Here is a 19,227-nt window from a genome sequence, read left to right on the forward strand (position 1 = left end):
GGATTTCAGAAGGGTTCCCATTGCTATAACCAGTAAGAGTGGCTTACTGTACCTAACTTATACAAATAATGTGGTTTATCATGAAAACCTACATTCCCTCCAAGAGTCTGGAATTTTGATATAAGAGAGGCAAGGGTGCCAACGTGACCAACCCCCCATAAAATCCCTGAGGACTGGAGTCTCTATAGTTTCCCTGGCAGACAATATTTCATGCATTTTGTCATAATTCATTTCTGAAAAAACTAAGGGCATCCCATGTGACTCTACTAGTAGAGAAGTGTTAGAAGTTTATGCTTGGTTTCTTCCCCAACCCATAACTTGTGCCTTTTCACCTTCCCTGTAATAAATAAATGTCATGAGTACAACTCTATTCTGAGTCCTGCAGGTCTTCTTAGTAAGTCACCAAACCCAGGAACACTGCAACACACTCAAAAACAGTCTGAAGCACAGAAGTGCACACCTGCAATCCCAGCAGCTTGGGAGACTAAGGCAGGAGGATCACAAGCTCAAAGCCAAGCTCAGCAGCTTAGTGAGACCCTGTCTCAAAAGGAAAAAGAAGGGCTGAGGATGTGGCTCAGTAGTTAAGCACACCGAGGTTCAATCCCTGTAACAATAACAACAACAACAAAAACAAATTTAAAAAAAGATCTGTGCTCTGAACCTGCACTCTGAATCTGCTTGCCAACCACACTCAGATCCATCAGGAAGGAACAGAAGATATATTGCCTTAAGATATCTGAGCTACAATTCTGACTGATTAATGGCTGAACACTAATTTACAGAGACAGGAGAGTAACACCTAGGAAGTCAAGCTAAAAAACCAGTAAGAATAATTAAAAAAAAAAAAAAGAAAAAGAAAAAAACCCAGAAACATTCTACCACTGAATCCCCAACCGTTTTTCAAAACTTTATTTTGAGACTGGGTCTCACTGAGTATATATTTCAGTGGTAAAATATTTACCGAGCATGCTTAAGCCCCTGTGTTCAATTCCCAGTACTGGGGGTGGGGTGGGGGAGCAAATATTAATAAATAAAAATAAAATATCCAGTTTTTAGAAAATTTAATGAGACATGCCAATAAACAGAAAAGTCTGATTCATATTCAGGAAAAAAGTCATCAATAAAAATTGACTCTCAGAGGCTCAGATTTTATATTTAGACAAAAACTTCAAAACAGCAATTACAAATTAGGAATATGTGAAATTTAAAGAATCCCATTAAAAGTTAAATGAATCCCAGGGATGCAAGGTTGGTTCAACATCAGGAAATCAATAAATGTAATTCACCATATCAATAGACTTAAGGTCAAGAATCACATGATTATTTCAATAGAAGCAGAAAAAGCATTTGATAAAATACAGCATCCCTTCATGCTCAAAACACTAGAAAAAATAGGGATAGTGGGAACATTCCTTAACATTGTAAAGGCCATCTACGCTAAGCCCATGGCTAATATTATTCTAAATGGTGAAAAACTGAAAGCATTCCCTCTAAAAACTGGAACAAGGCAGGGATGCCCTCTTTCACCACTTCTATTCAATATCGTCCTTGAAACTCTAGCCAGAGCAATTAGACAGACCAAAGAAATTAAAGGGATACGAATAGGAAAAGAAGAACTCAAACTATCCCTATTTGCTGATGATATGATTGTATACTTAGAGGAACCAGGAAATTCCATCAGAAAACTGTTAGATCTCATAAGTGAATTCAGTAAAGTAGCGGGATATAAGATCAATGCACATAAATCTAAGGCATTTCTATACATAAGCGATGAATCTTCAGAAAGAGAAATCAGGAAAACTACCCCATTCACAATAGCTTCGAAAAAAATAAAATACTTGGGAATCAATCTCACAAAAGAGGGGAAAGACCTCTACAATGAGAACTACAGAACACTAAAGAAAGAAATTAAAGAAAACCTCAGAAGATGGAAAGATCTCCCATGTTCTTGGATAGGAAGAATTAATATTGTCAAAATGGCCATACTACCAAAAGTGCTATACAGATTCAATGCAATTCCAATTAAAATCCCAATGATGTACCTTACAGAAATAGAGCAAGCAATTATGAAATTCATCTGGAAGAATAAAAAACCCAGAATAGCTAAAGCAATCCTTGGCAGAAAGAGTGAAGCAGGGGGTATCGCAATACCAGATCTTCAACTCTACTACAAAGCAATAGTAACAAAAACGGCATGGTATTGGTACCAAAATAGAAAGGTGGATCAATGGTACAGAATAGAGGACACGGACACAAACCCAAATAAATACAATTTTCTCATACTAGACAAAGGGGCCAAAAATATGCAATGGAGAAAAGATAGCCTCTTCAACCAATGGTGCTGGGAGAATTGGAAATCCATATGCAACAGAATGAAACTAAACCCTTATCTCTCACCATGCACAAAACTAAACTCAAAATGGATTAAGGATCTCGGAATCAGACCAGAGACCTTGCATCTTATAGAAGAAAAAGTAGGTCCAGAGCTTCAACATGTCGGCTTAGGACCAGACTTCCTCAACAGGACTCCAATAGCACAAGAAATAAAAGCAAGAATTAATAACTGGGATAGATTCAAACTAAAAAGCTTTCTCTCAGCAAAGGAAACTATCAGCAATGCGAAGAAAGAGCTACAGAGTGGGAGAAAATCTTTGCCAATCATACTTCAGATAGAGCACTAATCTCCAGAATCTATAAAGAACTCAAAAAACTCTACACCAAGAATGCAAGTAATCCAATCGACAAATGGGCTAAGGAAATGAATAGACACTTCACAGAAGAAGATCTACAAGCAATCAACAAACATATGGAAAAATGTTCAACATCTCTAGTAATAAGAGAAATGCAAATCAAAACCACCCTAAGATTCCATCTCACCCCAATTAGAATGGCAATTATCAAGAATACAAGCAACAACAGGTGTTGGCGAGGATGTGGGGAGAAAGGTACACTCTTACATTGCTGGTGGGGCTGCAAATTAGTGCAGCCACTCTGAAAGCAGTATGGAGACTCCTTAGAAAACTTGGAATGGAACCACCATTTGACCCAGATATCCCACTCCTTGGCCTATACCCAAAGGATTTAAAATCAGCATATTACAGAGATACAGCCACTTCAATGTTCATAGCTGCTCAGTTCACAATAGCCAGATTGTGGAACCAACCTAGATGTCCTTCAATTGATGAATGGATAAAGAAACCGTGGTATATATATACAATGGAATATTACTCTGCCATAAAGAATGATAAAATTATGGCATTTGCAGGCAAATGGATGAAACTGGAGAATATTATGCTAAGTGAGATAAGCCAATCTCAAAAAACCAAAGGAAGAATGATATCGCTAATAAGTGGATGAGGACACATAATGGGGGGTGGGAAGAGTTAGTGTTAGGGTTAGAGTTAGGTTTAGGGAGGGGGGCAAGGATGGAGGAAGGAAGGACTGTATAGAGGGAAAAGAGGGGTGGGAGGGGTGGGGGGAAGGGAAAAAAATAACAGAATGAATCAAACATTACCCTATGTAAATTTATGATTACACAAATGGTATGCCTTTACGCCATGTACAGAGAAACAATATGTATCCCATTTGTTTACAATAATAAAAAATAAATAAATAAATAAATAAAAAGAAAAAAAAAAGTTAAATGAAAATCTTATGATAAAGACTCAGAAAATAGCAAGTTTCAATAACAACAGAAATTTTAATAAATAAAAACTCCAGAGTTAAAATGTATAAATAACTGAAATGGAAATTTCACAGGATGGGCCCAACAGCAGTGTCAAAAGGCAGAACAATCAATAAACTTACAGATAGGTTAACAGATATTATCTAATCTGAAAATTAGAAATAAAAAAAAGACTAAAGAAAAATGAATAAGCTGAGAGTAAAGGTGCACACCTGTAATTTCAGCTACTTGGGTGGCTGAGGCAGGAGGATTGCAAGTTTAAGGTCGACCTGGGCAACTTAGCAAGACCACTTCTCAAAATAAGAAATAAAAAATGAACTGGGGATGTAGGTCAGTGGTAGAGTGCTAAGATACCCCCTAGTACTGGAAAAATAAATAAATAAATACAGACAGAAAAAAAGGAAAAATGAACAAAGCCTGAAAAACTTTGCAAGATTATTAAGCACATGAACATGCTAATGGGGACATTAAAAAAAAGAACAGAAAAATGTTTGAAAAAATAATGACCCAAATCTTCCTAATTCAGATGAAAAAATGTGACTTACAGAAGTTCAATAAACATCTAGAAGGATGAATAAAAGATCCACATTTAGACATATCACAAACTTTTAAATGTGAAAGGGAAAGAGAAAATCTCACAAGCAACCGCAGAAATACAACTCATCATGTATAGGGAAAAAATAATATTAATAGCATTTTATTAATTTCATTAATACTTATAAGATAATATTAATTGACTGGCTTCTCAGAAAAAGTGGAGGTCACAAATTCTAAAAGAAAATTACTGTCAACCAATAATTTTATATCCAGCAAAATAAGCCTTTAAAAATGAAGATAAATAAAAACCTTACAAGAGAAACAAAACCTGAGAGAATCCACTGCTATAGACCTGCCTGACCAGAATTAGTAAAGGAAATTCCATAGTCTAAAAGAAAATGAAACTGGCAGTAACTCACATTCACAGGAAGAAAGGAAGAACAATAAAAATGGCAAACGTGGATAAATACAAAAGGCAATATAAACACTTTTGTTATTCTTTCTTAATTTTGGTAAGACATAAGGATGCATAATGCAATAATTGTAACTCTGTTGTTGGCACTTACATATAGATGGGATACAGCAATGCTCAAAAGAGGGAAGAGAAATGGAAATATACTGGTGCAAAGGCACTGTAGTTTTCCTGAATTAAGTCAGTATTAGCCTGAAGTAGATTGTTATACATTAAGATGCATATTGTAATCCCTAGATCAACCATAGAAAAATAATTAATGAAGAGATATCTGCAACCATTTTCATCCATTGCAGCACTATTAATAAAACCTCAGGTATGAAAGCACCTTAAGTATACACAAAGGGGTGAATAGATCAAGAAAATGTTGTGTATGTATAAATGTATATGTATTTTATGTATATATGTATACACAATGATAATAAATGACAACAATGATAACAACAATAATACAAAATAGCAATAACACCAACTATATTTACGGAGTACTGACCCCAGTTTATACTGCATTAATACTTTTTACTTAGTAATTTGAGATCTCACAGGTAAAATGGGACAATTAGGATTAAACTAAGGTCTGTCTGACACCAGAGCTCATAAACTTAAATGCTGCACTTGCTGAAAGAATAACTGGTTTATAAAACAGAAGTTTTAAAGCCTCTGGAATTTATCACTGAGTCAGATGAAAGTAAAATTTGCAAACAGTCTTAGCTTCTAGCTCATCAGACTTCTACCAAGGAGAATACTGAAAGGATCCTTCCCTGATTCTCCTCCTCAGTATTTTTACAGTGCTCTGTACTTTTTTTTTTTTTTTTAAATAAAATCATAGCCTTCATTACTTGTATTGCAATTGCTGATGCCTCTTGACTTGGGATGTGCTGATTAAAGCATCAAAATAAAATGGGCTAAGCAATTATGACTAGGAAGAATCCCTAAAGTTATAAACCAGAAAACTTATCATTTTAATTTCTTTCATGGTCAAACATCAAAGCAAACAAAAATTTCTATTAATAAGCCTAACTTAGACTAAATTACCTACGACTTAAAAAAAAAAGAATTCACAAGTGTTGACCAGAAAATTCAAAGTAGGAGCAGTGAGGATCTCCAGTTGAGGCTCTGAAGATTGCATCTTTATCTGTTACAAAAGGGATTGTAAAGAAGTCAGACTCAGTGGCTCTATAGACCTTAAAATCTGAGCTTTAATCTCTACCACTTCCTTGTTTTAAATTTTTTAAATATTTGTGATATAGAAGATAGAAAAAGATACAAAAGAATTATGTTAAGATTAATTCTGGAGAATAAAAACTGTATACATAAAGACAATTGCTTTTTATCATATTAAATAAATTTTAAAAATAGGTGAATAGACTTCATCATGGAATTAGGTTTAAAAAGTGGCACTTTAATAACTCAAATATTTCATTCTTAGTCTATTTGATTTCTTTCAAGTCTTTCAAGTTTAAGTGAAAATGCACTTACATCATCTGCAATCCCAAAGATTCTAGATGTCAAATATTTGAGTATAACGGTTCCAAACAACCAAAGACATCCTTGGATAACCTAATAAATAAAAAAACAAATAAAACAATGAAATGAACAAAGCTTCAAATTCCACAGCCTAAAGCTTTAAATGTCTCTATTTCCAAAATACTGCCAAATGTGTCTCAATTTTAAATAAAGCATGTTGCTCCAAAATGCAGGACTCTAACTACAAGTGAAAATATACACTTGAAATTTTATTATTAAAACTAATGTATTTTATTGGAGATTTGTAAAATTCTCCTTCTATGGATTGTTACTTATATGTGGGCCATTTCTCAAAAGAAATGTGGATAATAAAACTAAAACTTTTTACCTTCCCAGACTAATCTTAACTTCCTCCATGAAAAGGGCAATTTGGCATTTTAATATTGAGTCCTAATTTGCTATAAAACTGTAAGATCTGTTTCTTTAAAGGTAAAACATAAAAAAGGTCAAATGTTTTCTCTCATATGCAGAAGCTAGAGTAAAATAAAGGAAAGGTAAGAAAGGATAGGGTAACATAAAGGACCAATCAAATATAAATTAACAGATGAGTGAAAGGAAGTCTAGTAGAGGAGAAGAAGAAAAATATGAGAACAGAAGGGAGGAGAGGAAGGAAAAAAGGGAGGAAAAGGGGGGATCATGAACTGAAATCTTTTTCCATGCATATATGAGTATGTTGGAATGAACCCAACTAGCATGTATAACCATAACGCTCTAATAATAATAAAAAAGTAAAACATAAACCCAATATATTTTAAAGAAAAAACACAAGCATTAAAATAGATTCTTACCCATAAACTAAGTTCAGATATATTTATTTTCAGAAAATGTGGTTTCAATGCCAACATTCCCTGAATAGAAAAAATAATATTTAATACAAATTCAAGGAATAAATAATTACTCTAAATAGATTCAAGCACCTAAAATTCAGCACACTGTTGATTTTCCACATAGTATTACTACACACTCATTTCTACAGTCAGTAATTTCAAAACATAGCCTTTATTTTATCCAAAGAAGATTAGGTCAGTTAGTGATTCTGCAAAATTGAAAACAGAATCACCATATATAAATGTATAGGATTGATTTTTACATATCTGATTTGTCTAAGAAGCAAGAGGCATATAACAAATGCAGAATTTTAGGCAGCAGGCATACTGGCATAAGATTTTACTTAAGCTAAGAAATACTGGCTCCTGGGAGCAAAAATGTGATTTTAATGGATCAACTAAATACTTCTCTGACAAATCTAAAGTCTTTCCAAGTACATGGACTCCCAAACTATATTACTTGTAGAGTGCTAAACCTAATTGAAACTTGGCAAATGTAATTAGAGATCAAAACACATATACTTGAACCCAAATTAAGTCATTTCAGAAGTTTTCTGAGCATCTGAGATTACAAAATGTGATACAATTCAGGTTTCAAAATCATACACATAGATACATAAATATGTTATATTCTATAACTGTTAGCATCATTTACATACCATGTAGGAAGTACACATAAATATGCTTAATTCATACCTAAGACAATGTGAGTGTCAAGAATCTAGCAGGGTACCTGACATACTGGAGAAGCTCAAGTGAATTTAAAGGCAATTTCTTACAAAATGAACTTAGATTAGATTGTATTCACATGCAATATTCAATTCAATGACTTCCCTGTATACAAGTACAAAGAGTAATATATTTAATCTTGAGTAATAACAATACTTGTTAACACAGGCAGGTAAAATATAGAAGTGAGTATAATGTCACATTTCCTAATTATAGAGTACACTGATTTTAAGAACTGAACTTATTACTGCCAAAGCACAATTCAGTTAACTACTTTTGTTGAAAATACTGCATTGCCACATGCTAGTTGCTCATTTCTGTGGCTAAATACATTCAAGTCACACACCTAAAAAGGGCAGGAGCCCAAATTAGGAAGAGGAATATTTTTTGATAATAGGTTTTTATATAATTATTATTTGTAAAGTGGGTTGAACAGGAGGCTACAAGCAAGTTAATGGGTTCTAGTTTTAAAATAATTATTATTCGTAAAATGGGATGAAGCCATAGGAGGCTCCAAATTGTTAATGGGTTCCAGAAATCAAGAAAGCCAAAATAATCTAAGTAATTTAAATGATTACTTAAAAAGTAGAATACATTCCAATTAAGACAATGCAATATGCTTTTGTCTTCAAGAAACTGGCCTGTACTAAAACACATATTTTAGATATAAGGAATAAAATAACTTAGGTTTGTAAAACAGTGTAATAGTGAAACCCATGGGAAAAAGAGACACAATCATCTCTGGAAGAGGCAATTTTATATTTAGATAGACACTGAAAAAACAAAAGGAAAAAAAGAAAAACAAACTTGTACCCTCATGAATCCCTAGCCAGTGATAAAGAAACTGATACCATTAAATTAAAAATCAGCCATGTACTTAAAGAACACTTACCCAAATAATTACCAAAGAGGAAGCATAATAGGATGTTAACAACATTGAGTTGCCAAACATCAAAACAAAACAAAGTGCAAGAGAAATCTGGAAAAATCCAAGAAAAAGCATAATTAATGCAAATAAAACAGAATCACTGATTTTTCATTGTGAAAACTGCACATATCCATGATAAACAAAATTCAAGCCATTCAAAAAGGAATATATAATAAAAACAGCACAACAGTTTCCATGCATCTTCCTGGCACTAAAATGAATAAATTCTACTTTATATTTTGTTAAAAAGTCACAAATAAGAATCTACTCATAGGTATACTATTTTTTGCTTGTACTCTTACTATGTTTCAGAGAGTTTTACAAATCAATTCAAGCCAATCTAATTTATTCTGTTTAAGAAATGAGAAATGAGCCAGGTGTGGTGGCACATGCCTGTAATATCAGCAACAGAAGGCTGAGACAGAAAGTTCAAAGCCAGTCTCAGCAATTTAGCAAGGCCTTAAGCAACTTATTAAGACCCTGTCTCAAAAATAAAAAAATAAATAAAAAATGTCTGGGGATATGACTCAATGGTTAAGTACACAGGTTCAATCCCCGGTTCAACAAACAAACAAACAAATAAATAAATTTTTAGAAAAGAATTCCACTGTACAGATGTCCCACAGTTTATTTAACTGGTCCTCTGATTATTGCTTTTCAGTTCTATTTTGTTTGTTTTTCCTATTACAAACATGCTATGATAAACATCTTTATGTGTTCATTTTATGTGTAAGTTGCACTTGTGGACAAATAACCCAAAGTGGAATTGATGGATCAAGGATACACAAATTTTAAAATCTGAAAAACAATATTGACAAATTGCTCTACCAAATGATCGTATCAATTTACTGCCCCATCAATAGGATAAGAGATTTCCTGTAGATACACTCTATGGCCTACATTGTGTCTAATTTTTTTAAAAACAGTTATGTCATTGTTTCACTTTCCTATTTTATGCTTTTTTCTTTCTCTTCTTTTTCTTTCTTTCTTTATTTTTGGGGGGTGGGGTACTGAGGATTGAACTCAGGGGCACTCAGCCCCCTGAGCCCCAGCCCTATTTTGTGTTTTATTTAGAGATGGGATCTCACTGAGTTGCTTAGCACCTTTCTTTTGCTAAGGCTGGTTTGAATTTGTGATTCTCCTGCCTCCTGAGCCACTGGGATTACAGGCATGTGCCACCATGCCTGGCTCGTTCTTTCTTTCTTTTCTTTTCTTTTCTTTTCTTTTCTTTCTTTCTTTCTTTCTTTTCTTTCCTTCCTTCCTTCCTTTCTTTCTTTCTTTCTTTCTCTCTCTCTCTCTCTTTCTTTCTTTTTTTTTTTTAAACTGGAACTGAACCCAGCGACACTTTACACTTTTAACACTGAAAGACATCCCTGACCCCCAATGGGTTTCTGAGGCTCTTGCTAAGATGCTGAAGCTGGCCTTGAACTTACAATTCTCTTGCCTCAGTCTCCCAAAGTGCTGGGATTACAGGTGTGCACCACTGTGCCGCCTTTCCCATTGTTGAAATACTGGAAAAGATAGAGCATCTTCTTCCTTATTCCCTATGTTGTTTTATGTGTGAACTGCTTATCCCTACTGCACGTGTTTCTCCAATCAATTTTTACATAATTTAGGAAAATAATATTACTTTGAAAAAAAACACTTATGACCAAGAATCACGCAAAACAATGCCAAGAATACTGAAAAGAAAATGTAAGGTAGTACTAAGAAATGAAGCTCTAAAAAGTCTTAAGAAATATTGGAATTGAAGTTAGTAAAATACAAACTTACTTTAAAAAAAAAAAAATCCTGAGAATGATCTTACCATTGATCAGAATGGGTATATAGGCTTTTAGTGAGATAAATGTCTCAGAATCATTAAAAATGAAAAACATTATAACTCTGGCTTTGTTTTCAAAGTTATAAAATTTAAATCACACTATCTTCAATTCAATCTACAGCACCATTTGGAGCTTCCAAATTCAAAGCAACAAATGCTTCAGGACCTGGACTAGAGAGTAAGAAGATCAGAAGAAAGGAGTTGTACAGGGTGTTTAAAGGGAGGATACTAACAACAGAGAAAAGAGCTTAGAACTGAAAAGCAGGCTTTAAAGAATTTGTCTTCCTAATTTCTTTTAGCAGTGTTTTGTTGCTTTCATTGTATGAGTCTGAACCAGTTTGGTCAGGATTATAACAGTAATATTGGAGAGAAGTGAATATAATCTGGACATATTTGGAAGCCAGAACTAACAGTTGGATGTAGGGTGTATAAGCGGAAGAGAAAGGGAGAAAAGCTTTGGGCTTGAGCAAATGGAGGTGAAATTTTGTCAGTAAATAAGAGGGTAAATATTTTGAGAGAAAATGATCTTGTCAGAAAAAAAAAAATCAGAGGTTTCACGTAGACAGGTATTCTGTTTAAGGAGTGAATTGATTTTTTTTATTAAATTTTTTTTTTTTTTTACAGACTGCATTTTGATTCATTGTACACAAATGGGGTACAACTTTTCATTTCTATGGTTGTGCACAATGTAGATTCACACCATTCATGTAATCATATATATGCATAGGGTAATACTGTTTTCATTCTACTATCTTCCCATCCCCCACTCTCTCCCACCCCAATTTCCTCTACACCATCCAAAGTTCCTTCATTCTTCTCTTCCTCCCTGCCACCCTGCCTTGTTATACAACATCATCCACTTATCAGAAAAAACATTCGGTCTTTGGTTTTTTGGGCTTGCTTGTTCTATTTCACTTAGCATGATATTTTCCAACTTCATCCACTTACCAGCAAATGCCATAATTTTATTCTTTATGGCTGAGTAATATTCCATTGTGTATATATATACCACAGTTTCTTTATCCATTCATCAGTTGAAGGACATCTCAATTGGTACCACAATCTAGCTATTGTGAATTGAGATGCTATGAACATTGATGTGGCTGTACGATTTTTATGTATCAATTTTGTATTCTGATTCTTTGCCAAATTAGGAAATAAAAAGAAACCGAAAACATTAACATTGGAATGGAAGCAGTAAAATTATCTCTATTCACAAATAATGTATTTAATATGAAAAAAAAATCTAAAGTCTGCACAAAAATATTGTTAAAAATTGAGGAAAGTATTAGGTTAAAAATCATGAGCAGTACCCTTTTGGGAACCAATGCAGAGGTAGGAAAACCCAAACTGTAACTGATGATTGCTGAGACTCAGGATAGACAACTCTGAAAGTTAAAAACTCTAGTGAACCCAGTCTTAGGGAAGGGCCTACAGCTCTGTTTTACTTTCAAGAGCTCTACTAGTTCTTTGCAATGACTATCAGAGGAAAATCCCTTTGTGCTTATGGCAGAAGGAAAGGAAAAAGTACCACTTCCAAATATGCCTAAGCATTCTGTTCATTGAAAGAAATTAAAACAATTTTCTACAATCTCTTCCAGAAGATGGAAGTAGAGGAAATACTTCTTAACTCATTCTATGAGGTCAATATTACCCTAACACTAAATCAGAAAATAACATTACAAGAAAACTATAGGCCTATATCTCTCATGAACACAGATGCAAAAACTTCAACAAAATATAAGCAAATTGAATCAAATAATGCATATAAAGAATCATACACTAGAACCAAGAAAGATGTATCCCAGATATACAAGGCTGGTTCAATATCCAAAGACCAACTTTCTTTCTCCTCCTCACTTTTCCACTCTCTCTAGCACACGCCCTTTCTCTTTCCCTTTCTTTTCCTCTCATTTTCTCTCTTACCCTGCAGGAAGACACTCTGTTTGCTTAATAAACCTTCTTATGTGAAAAAAAAAAAAAATTCCAAAGACCAATTAATATATCCTTTACACCCATCAACAGGTTCAAGAAGAGAAATTACACGATCAGTCAATGCATACAAAAAATTTATCTGACAAAATTAAACACTCATTATGACAAAAACTTGCAGTATATTGGGAATAGAAAAAAACTTCCTCAATGTGACTTAAAAAAATTAACAAAAAAACTACAGCTAACACATACTTAATGGTGAGAAACTGGAAGCTTTCCTACCAAGATCAGGAACAAGGCAAAGAGGTTCTTATCCACTACTGCTTTTCGGTATCATACTAAAAGTCCTAGATAATTCAGTAAGAAAAGGAAATAAAAGTATAAAAGTTGGGAAGAAATAAAACTGTGTTTGCAGATGACATGATTAGTCAACATGAATAACAAAATCAATATTCAAAGAATCAACAATAAACTCCTGAACCTAGTAAGGGATTAGTGCAAGGTTGCAGGATACAGGTTATCGTAGAAAAGTCAACTGTGTTTCCATATGGCAATAATGAAGAAAGTAGAATTTGAAATTATAACACATTACCATTTATAATTGAACACCAAAAGTTAAAAATGTAAATATCTAACAAAATATGCAAAAGATCTCTACAAGGAAAACTACAAAACACTGATGAAAGATATCAAATAGAAGCTAAGTAGATGCAAAGATATTCCATATTTATTGATAGGAAGATACAATATTCTCAAGATGTCAGTTCTACCCAACTTGATCTATATATTCAAAACAACCAGTCATTATTTTAACAAGTTATTTTACAAATATTAACAAACTGATTCTAAAGACATATGGTTATGCAAAAAATTCAGAAGAAGCAATGCAATACTTATATAGAAAAAACTCTAACACTGCTTAATTTTAAGGCTTACTATAAAGCTAGACAAGTGTCAGTGTCAGATTGGTGAAAGAATAGACAAAAGAACAACTAGACAAACAGACATTAATAGAACAAAGTACAGAGCCTAGAAATACAAAAATATGTCAACAGATGACAAAGGAGCAAAGATAACACAATGGAGTAAAAACAGTATTTCCAACATATAGTGCTGGAATAAGTAGATACCCACATGACAAATATCTATCAATCTAGACATAGACCTTAAACCCTTCATAAAAATTTATTCAAAATGGACCACAGATCTAAATGTACATTACCAAACTATAAAACTCCTAGAAGTTAACATAGGCAGACACCTAGATGACCTTAGATATGGTTATGAATTCCTAGATACAATACCAAAACTATATTCCAAAAAAAGAATTAATAAAATGAACTGCACTCAAATTAAAAACTCTTACTCTGAGAAAGTCAATGTCAAGGGAATGAGAAGACAAGTCATAAACTGGAAGAAAATATTCCGAAAAGACGTATCTGATGAAAGACTGATATCCAAATATACAAAGAATTCTTAAAGCTCAACAATAAGAAAACCAACAATCCAATGAAAAAATGGCCAAAGATCTTCAAGATACCACACCAAATAAGATACAGAGATGGAAAATAAGCATATAAAAAGACTTCATTCAAACTGAAGCAATAAGATACCACTACACATCTATTAGAATAGCCCGAATCCAAATTCTACCACCACCAAATGCTTGCAAGGATGTGGAGAAGCAGGAACTCTCACTTGTTGATGGCGACAATGCAAACAGGTTCAGCCATTTGGAAGACAATTTGGCAATTTCCTAAAAAAATAAATATACTTTTAACACAATCCAACAATTATTTTCTTTGGCCTTTACCCAAATGAATTAAAACTCTATGCCTACATAAAACCTGCAGGCAAATGTTTACAAAAGCTTCACTCATTAACTGCCAAAACTTGGAATTAACCAAAATGTCCTTCAGGAGGAGAATGGATAAACAGTGATGCATCCACATAATCAAAATGCTATTCAGAACCACAAAGAAATGAGCTATCAAGCCACAAGAAGACTTGGAGGAAACTTAATTGTATTTTACTAAGTGAAAGAAGCCAATCTGAAAGGCTATATACTGTGTGATTCCGAACACTTGACATTATGCAAAAAGCAAAACTAAGGAGACAATAAAGAGATCAGTGGTTACTAGAAGTAGGGGGGTGAGAGTAAAATGAATAGGCAGAGCACAGAGAAAGATTTCTAGGGTTGTGAAACTATTCTGTACAAAACTATAATGATGGATATATGTCATTTTATATGTGTGTGCCACTGTAGGTTTATCGATTTTAACAAATATCCCACTCTGGTGTAGTGTATCAAAAGTTGGGGAGATCATGCATAAGTGAAAGAGTGGGTATATGAAAACACTGTTCCATTTAATGTTACTGTAAACTTAAAACTGCTCTACAAAATGAAGTATTTTAATTAAAAAACAAAAATTACAACAAGATATCACCTCATACCCATTAGGATGGCTATAATTAAATAATAAATAAATACTGGAGATGATATGGGGACATCGGAACAGTTCCGTACTGTTGGTGGGAATGTAATATGGTACAGCTGCTTTGGAAAACAGTACAATTCTCAAAAAATTTAAGATAGATTTCAAACATGATCAATTTAGCAACTCCATTTTTAGGTATATACTGAAAAGAACTGAAGACAAGGACCCCAAGAGATATTTGACATTCATGTTCACTGTACCATTATTTAGTGTAGCAAAAACATGGACAGAATAGACAAACAAAACAATATAAACAATGGAATATTATTCAACTTTAAAAGAGGAAGGAAATTCTGATACATGCTCTGACATGGAAGAAACCTGAGAACATCATACTAAGTGAAATAAGTCTACAACAAAAAGACAAACACTGTATAATCCCACTTACATGACATATATAAAGTAGACAAAATCATAGATAGAAAGTAGAATGGCTACAGAGATGCAGCCACATCAATGTTTATAGCAGCTCAATTCACAATAGCTAAATTGTGGAACCAACCTAGATGCCCTTCAATAGATGAATGGATAAAGAAACTGTGGTATATATACACAATGGAATATTATTTAGCCATAAAGAAAAATAATAATATGGCATTTGCAAATAAATGGATGGAATTGGAGAATATCATGCTAAGCAAAATAAGCCAATTCAAAAACACTAAAGGTCAAATGTTTTCTCTGATAAGTGGATGCTGATACAAAATGTGGTGGAGGGGAATGTAAAAAATGGAAGAACTTTGGATTGCACAGAGGGCAATGCGGGGGAGGGGGCAAGGGGTGGGAAAGATGGTGGAATGAGACAGACATCATTACCCTATATACATATATGACTGCAGGAATGGTGTGACTCCACATTGTGTACAACCAGAGAAATGAAAAGTTGTACTTCCGGAGGGGAAAAAAAAAGTAGAATAGTAGTTTCTAGGGGCTGGAAAGGTGGGAGAATAAGGAGTTAGTGTTTAATGGGTACAGAGTTTCAGTTTTCCAAGATGAAAAGATTTCTGGAGATACACAGTGGTGATACTTGCAAAACAATATTAATGTACTTAATTCCACTGAACTATACACTTGAAAGTGCTTAAAATGGTAAATTCTGTTACATGTATTTTAACAACAATTTTTTTAAAAAGTAAAAATAATTATTTGGGGGACTATTCTAAATATTTGTGGCTGTAAGAAATTTATGAACTATAAAGTAATAATGAACAAAGAACAAAAATAGTTAGTAAATCACATAACCATATATTATTTACCTAAGAAGGTTCACCTACAAATTAAATCTGTGTAAGTTTGGTACTTTGATAACTATAACTTTGAGTCAAAGCACTCAGCCATAGTTGCCTATGTGACTACATGACTGGAACTCTCAACATTTACCATTTACTCTGATTTATTAAAAACTGTATTAACTGGTTTAGAAAAGTAATTAGCCAAGTACATATAAAAATTTACTATTGAATCCACTCACAAAAATAGATCTAAAAATCCGATAGAAACAATAACAAATTGAATTCAGCAATATATTAAAAAAAAAGTGTCTAGCCCAGAAAAGCAAGGCTTTTTGTTAATGTTAGAAAAATCAGTTCATGTCAATTTACCATCATAGCAGATTAAGGAGGGAAAAATACACAGGATCATCTAAGAAGATGCAGATTTCATGATACTTAATATTATTTAGTTCTTTTTTTAAGTGGTGAAGCATGATGAGGACAAGTTTAAAAGGAGAAGCTGGTCCAAACAGCTGGACAGATCTGAAATAATTTCAGCATCAACATAAAAATGAAAGTAATGGATTATATTGCTCTGACTAAAACAAAGTATTTTCTCTTGAATATAAGAGAAAAACTGATGATAGGTTTGAATAGGAATATCATAAAAATGGAAACACAAAGGTTCATAAACATAAGATGCTCAGCTTTGAGAATTAGAAAATGTAAATTAAGGTCACAAGATACCATTTTATACCAACTAGATTGAACAAAATTTTTTAAAAATGTAGAATAATATGAACTGCTACACATTGCTACTTGAAGTAGTCTGATCATTTTAGAAAAACAATTTGGTCTTTGTTGAATTGAACATGTCCATAATTTATCAACCAGCAAGTCTGCTACAGGGTAAATATTCCAGAGGAACTCTTAATATATATGCCTCAGGAGATATGAATAAGAATACAGTGAAATAAAAAAAGAAGTCCAGGTGGTACAGAAGGAAGAACCTAAATATCCTTCTATGAGAAAATGGATAAATTGTACTTCATTCATACAATGAAAAATATAAAGCAGTGAAAATACCTGAACACTAATATAAATCTCAGAAATTTGAGTGAAAACACAATTCTCATAAAAGGAAACATTTGTACAAACCAAAACTATGCTAATATTTAAAAATAAAGTATATGTTATTTGGGAATACATACAAAGTTAAGTTACAAAAAACTAATAACAATTTAAAGAGGCAGAACAGTGGTTACCTCTCAAGAGAGGTGAGAAGATATTTATAGGCCACATAGGACTTCACAGTAATGACAAGGTTCTATTTTTCATTTGGAGGATAGACTCATAGTTTTAAATTTTGTAACTGTGTTCATAACCATAACTTCCTATACTTAAATGTCCTTTTATGTTTATCAACTACTAGAGAATAAAAAGTAATAATGGCATATTACAGTAACATTAAGATTATCAGAGAAGGGCTGGGATTGTGACTCAGTAGTAGAGTGCTTGCGTAGCATGTGTGAGGCATTGGATTCGATCCTCAGCACCACATATAAATAAATAATAAAATAAAGGTATTAAAAGAAGATTATCAGAAAAGAAAACATCTCAATATATATGTAAGTAATAGAAGACGAATGTTTTTAAAAGATAAACATTCATCAACATCAGCTCATCAGTCATGAGACTGTTGCCCTAGCTATTCCACCAACCTAGAATATTATTCTCTATGATATATATTTGCTACCTCCCTGTCCTCCTTCTAATCCTTGCTCAGTTTCCTTCTCAGCAAGACGTGGCCTGACCACTTCACTTGAGACCTGGATCTTATACTCCCTGACCCTGGCACTACTGATCTGCCCTATTCTGATTTGTTTTTTCTTTAATCCTTATCATCCTCCAACATAACACCCTAATTTACCCTTTTAGCATACTCTGTTTTTTTTTTTTTTTTATACTGGGGATTGAACTCAGGGACACTCAGCCACTGAGCCACATCCCCAGCCCTATTTTGTATTTTACTTAGACAGGGTCTCACTGAGATGCTTAGAGCCTTACAGTTGCTGAGGCTGGTTTTGAGCTAGGGATCCGCCTGCCTCAGCCTCCTGAGACACCGGGAAGACCAGCCACATGAATGCTGGAGCCTCTAGTTCTAGTTACCTACGTGTCTAACATGCTTAGTGGTAGATGCCCAGTGAATGCACACTTTACTTCATTTTACCAGACAGTTCCAAAGATAATATACTACTGTTGCACATTTTTTTCATGAATTGCAATTACTGGTAAAAGTATAAATTAGGTACAACTTCAATTAGATACTATGACCAAAATTATAACTCTCTGGGTGGCCTATTTAAAATGAGGTCTGTCAACTATATTACAGTGTTTGAACAACGCTTGTCTTACATATAGAATCATTTTACAACTAGTTTCAACAATAAATCAAATATTAGTCAGAAGTTCATTTTAAAATCAAACTGAATAAGAAACAATTAAAAATCATTACCATGTGTATATAAATGATCTTCCGTAGTTTACATACATCAATATACCCCACAACATATACTGCAAATAATGATGCAATCTGAAATTTAAAAAAAAATTAAGTTAAAAATAAAAATAAGATACATATAAAACAAATAGCTATAAAAATGCAGAAAAATCATTTTGTTGCCTTAAATTTATTTACATTTATGATTTTCCTTTTATCAGCCAATTTTATTATTGAGTATAGTCAATATATTAACATAGCAAATTGTGCTTGATTTTTTCTCTCATATACAGCTCTCTCAGATATGAATTATTTACTTTGTGGATTATCCAAAACAACACTCACTTTTCTATCAGGTTGACTATCATCAACGTGTATAATTAAAAAGCATCCTGACCCATAAAAAAACATGAAAATGTAATTTATAACATATCCATTAATACATAATTGGGGGAGGTGCATTAAGACTCAAAAATAAGCAAAGCACGTTTATGTAAAAATACATTGATTTCTGCTTTTTAGTCATTCTTCAAAAGTATCTCCATTAGTGTTCTGT

General features: G+C 33.3%; 1 protein-coding gene across 3 annotated transcripts in view; it reads right to left on the minus strand.

The window, feature by feature from the left end:
• Dpy19l1 (dpy-19 like C-mannosyltransferase 1) overlaps positions 1-19,227 on the minus strand; it is a 118,778-nt gene that overhangs the window by 27,433 nt on the left and 72,118 nt on the right. For 2 of the 3 annotated variants that reach the window (XM_047561134.1, XM_047561133.1), the window contains exons 10-13: positions 18,687-18,764; positions 8,670-8,756; positions 7,010-7,069; positions 6,174-6,254 (exon numbers count right to left, since the gene is read on the minus strand). In XM_047561134.1, the coding sequence (XP_047417090.1) occupies positions 6,174-6,254; positions 7,010-7,069; positions 8,670-8,756; positions 18,687-18,764 (306 nt within the window). The remainder of the gene's footprint in view (positions 1-6,173; positions 6,255-7,009; positions 7,070-8,669; positions 8,757-18,686; positions 18,765-19,227) is intronic. The other variant, XM_047561135.1, reaches the window with a different exon arrangement.

Source organism: Sciurus carolinensis, chromosome 8 (assembly GCF_902686445.1).
Source record: "Sciurus carolinensis chromosome 8, mSciCar1.2, whole genome shotgun sequence".
Lineage (NCBI taxonomy): Eukaryota > Metazoa > Chordata > Mammalia > Rodentia > Sciuridae > Sciurus > Sciurus carolinensis.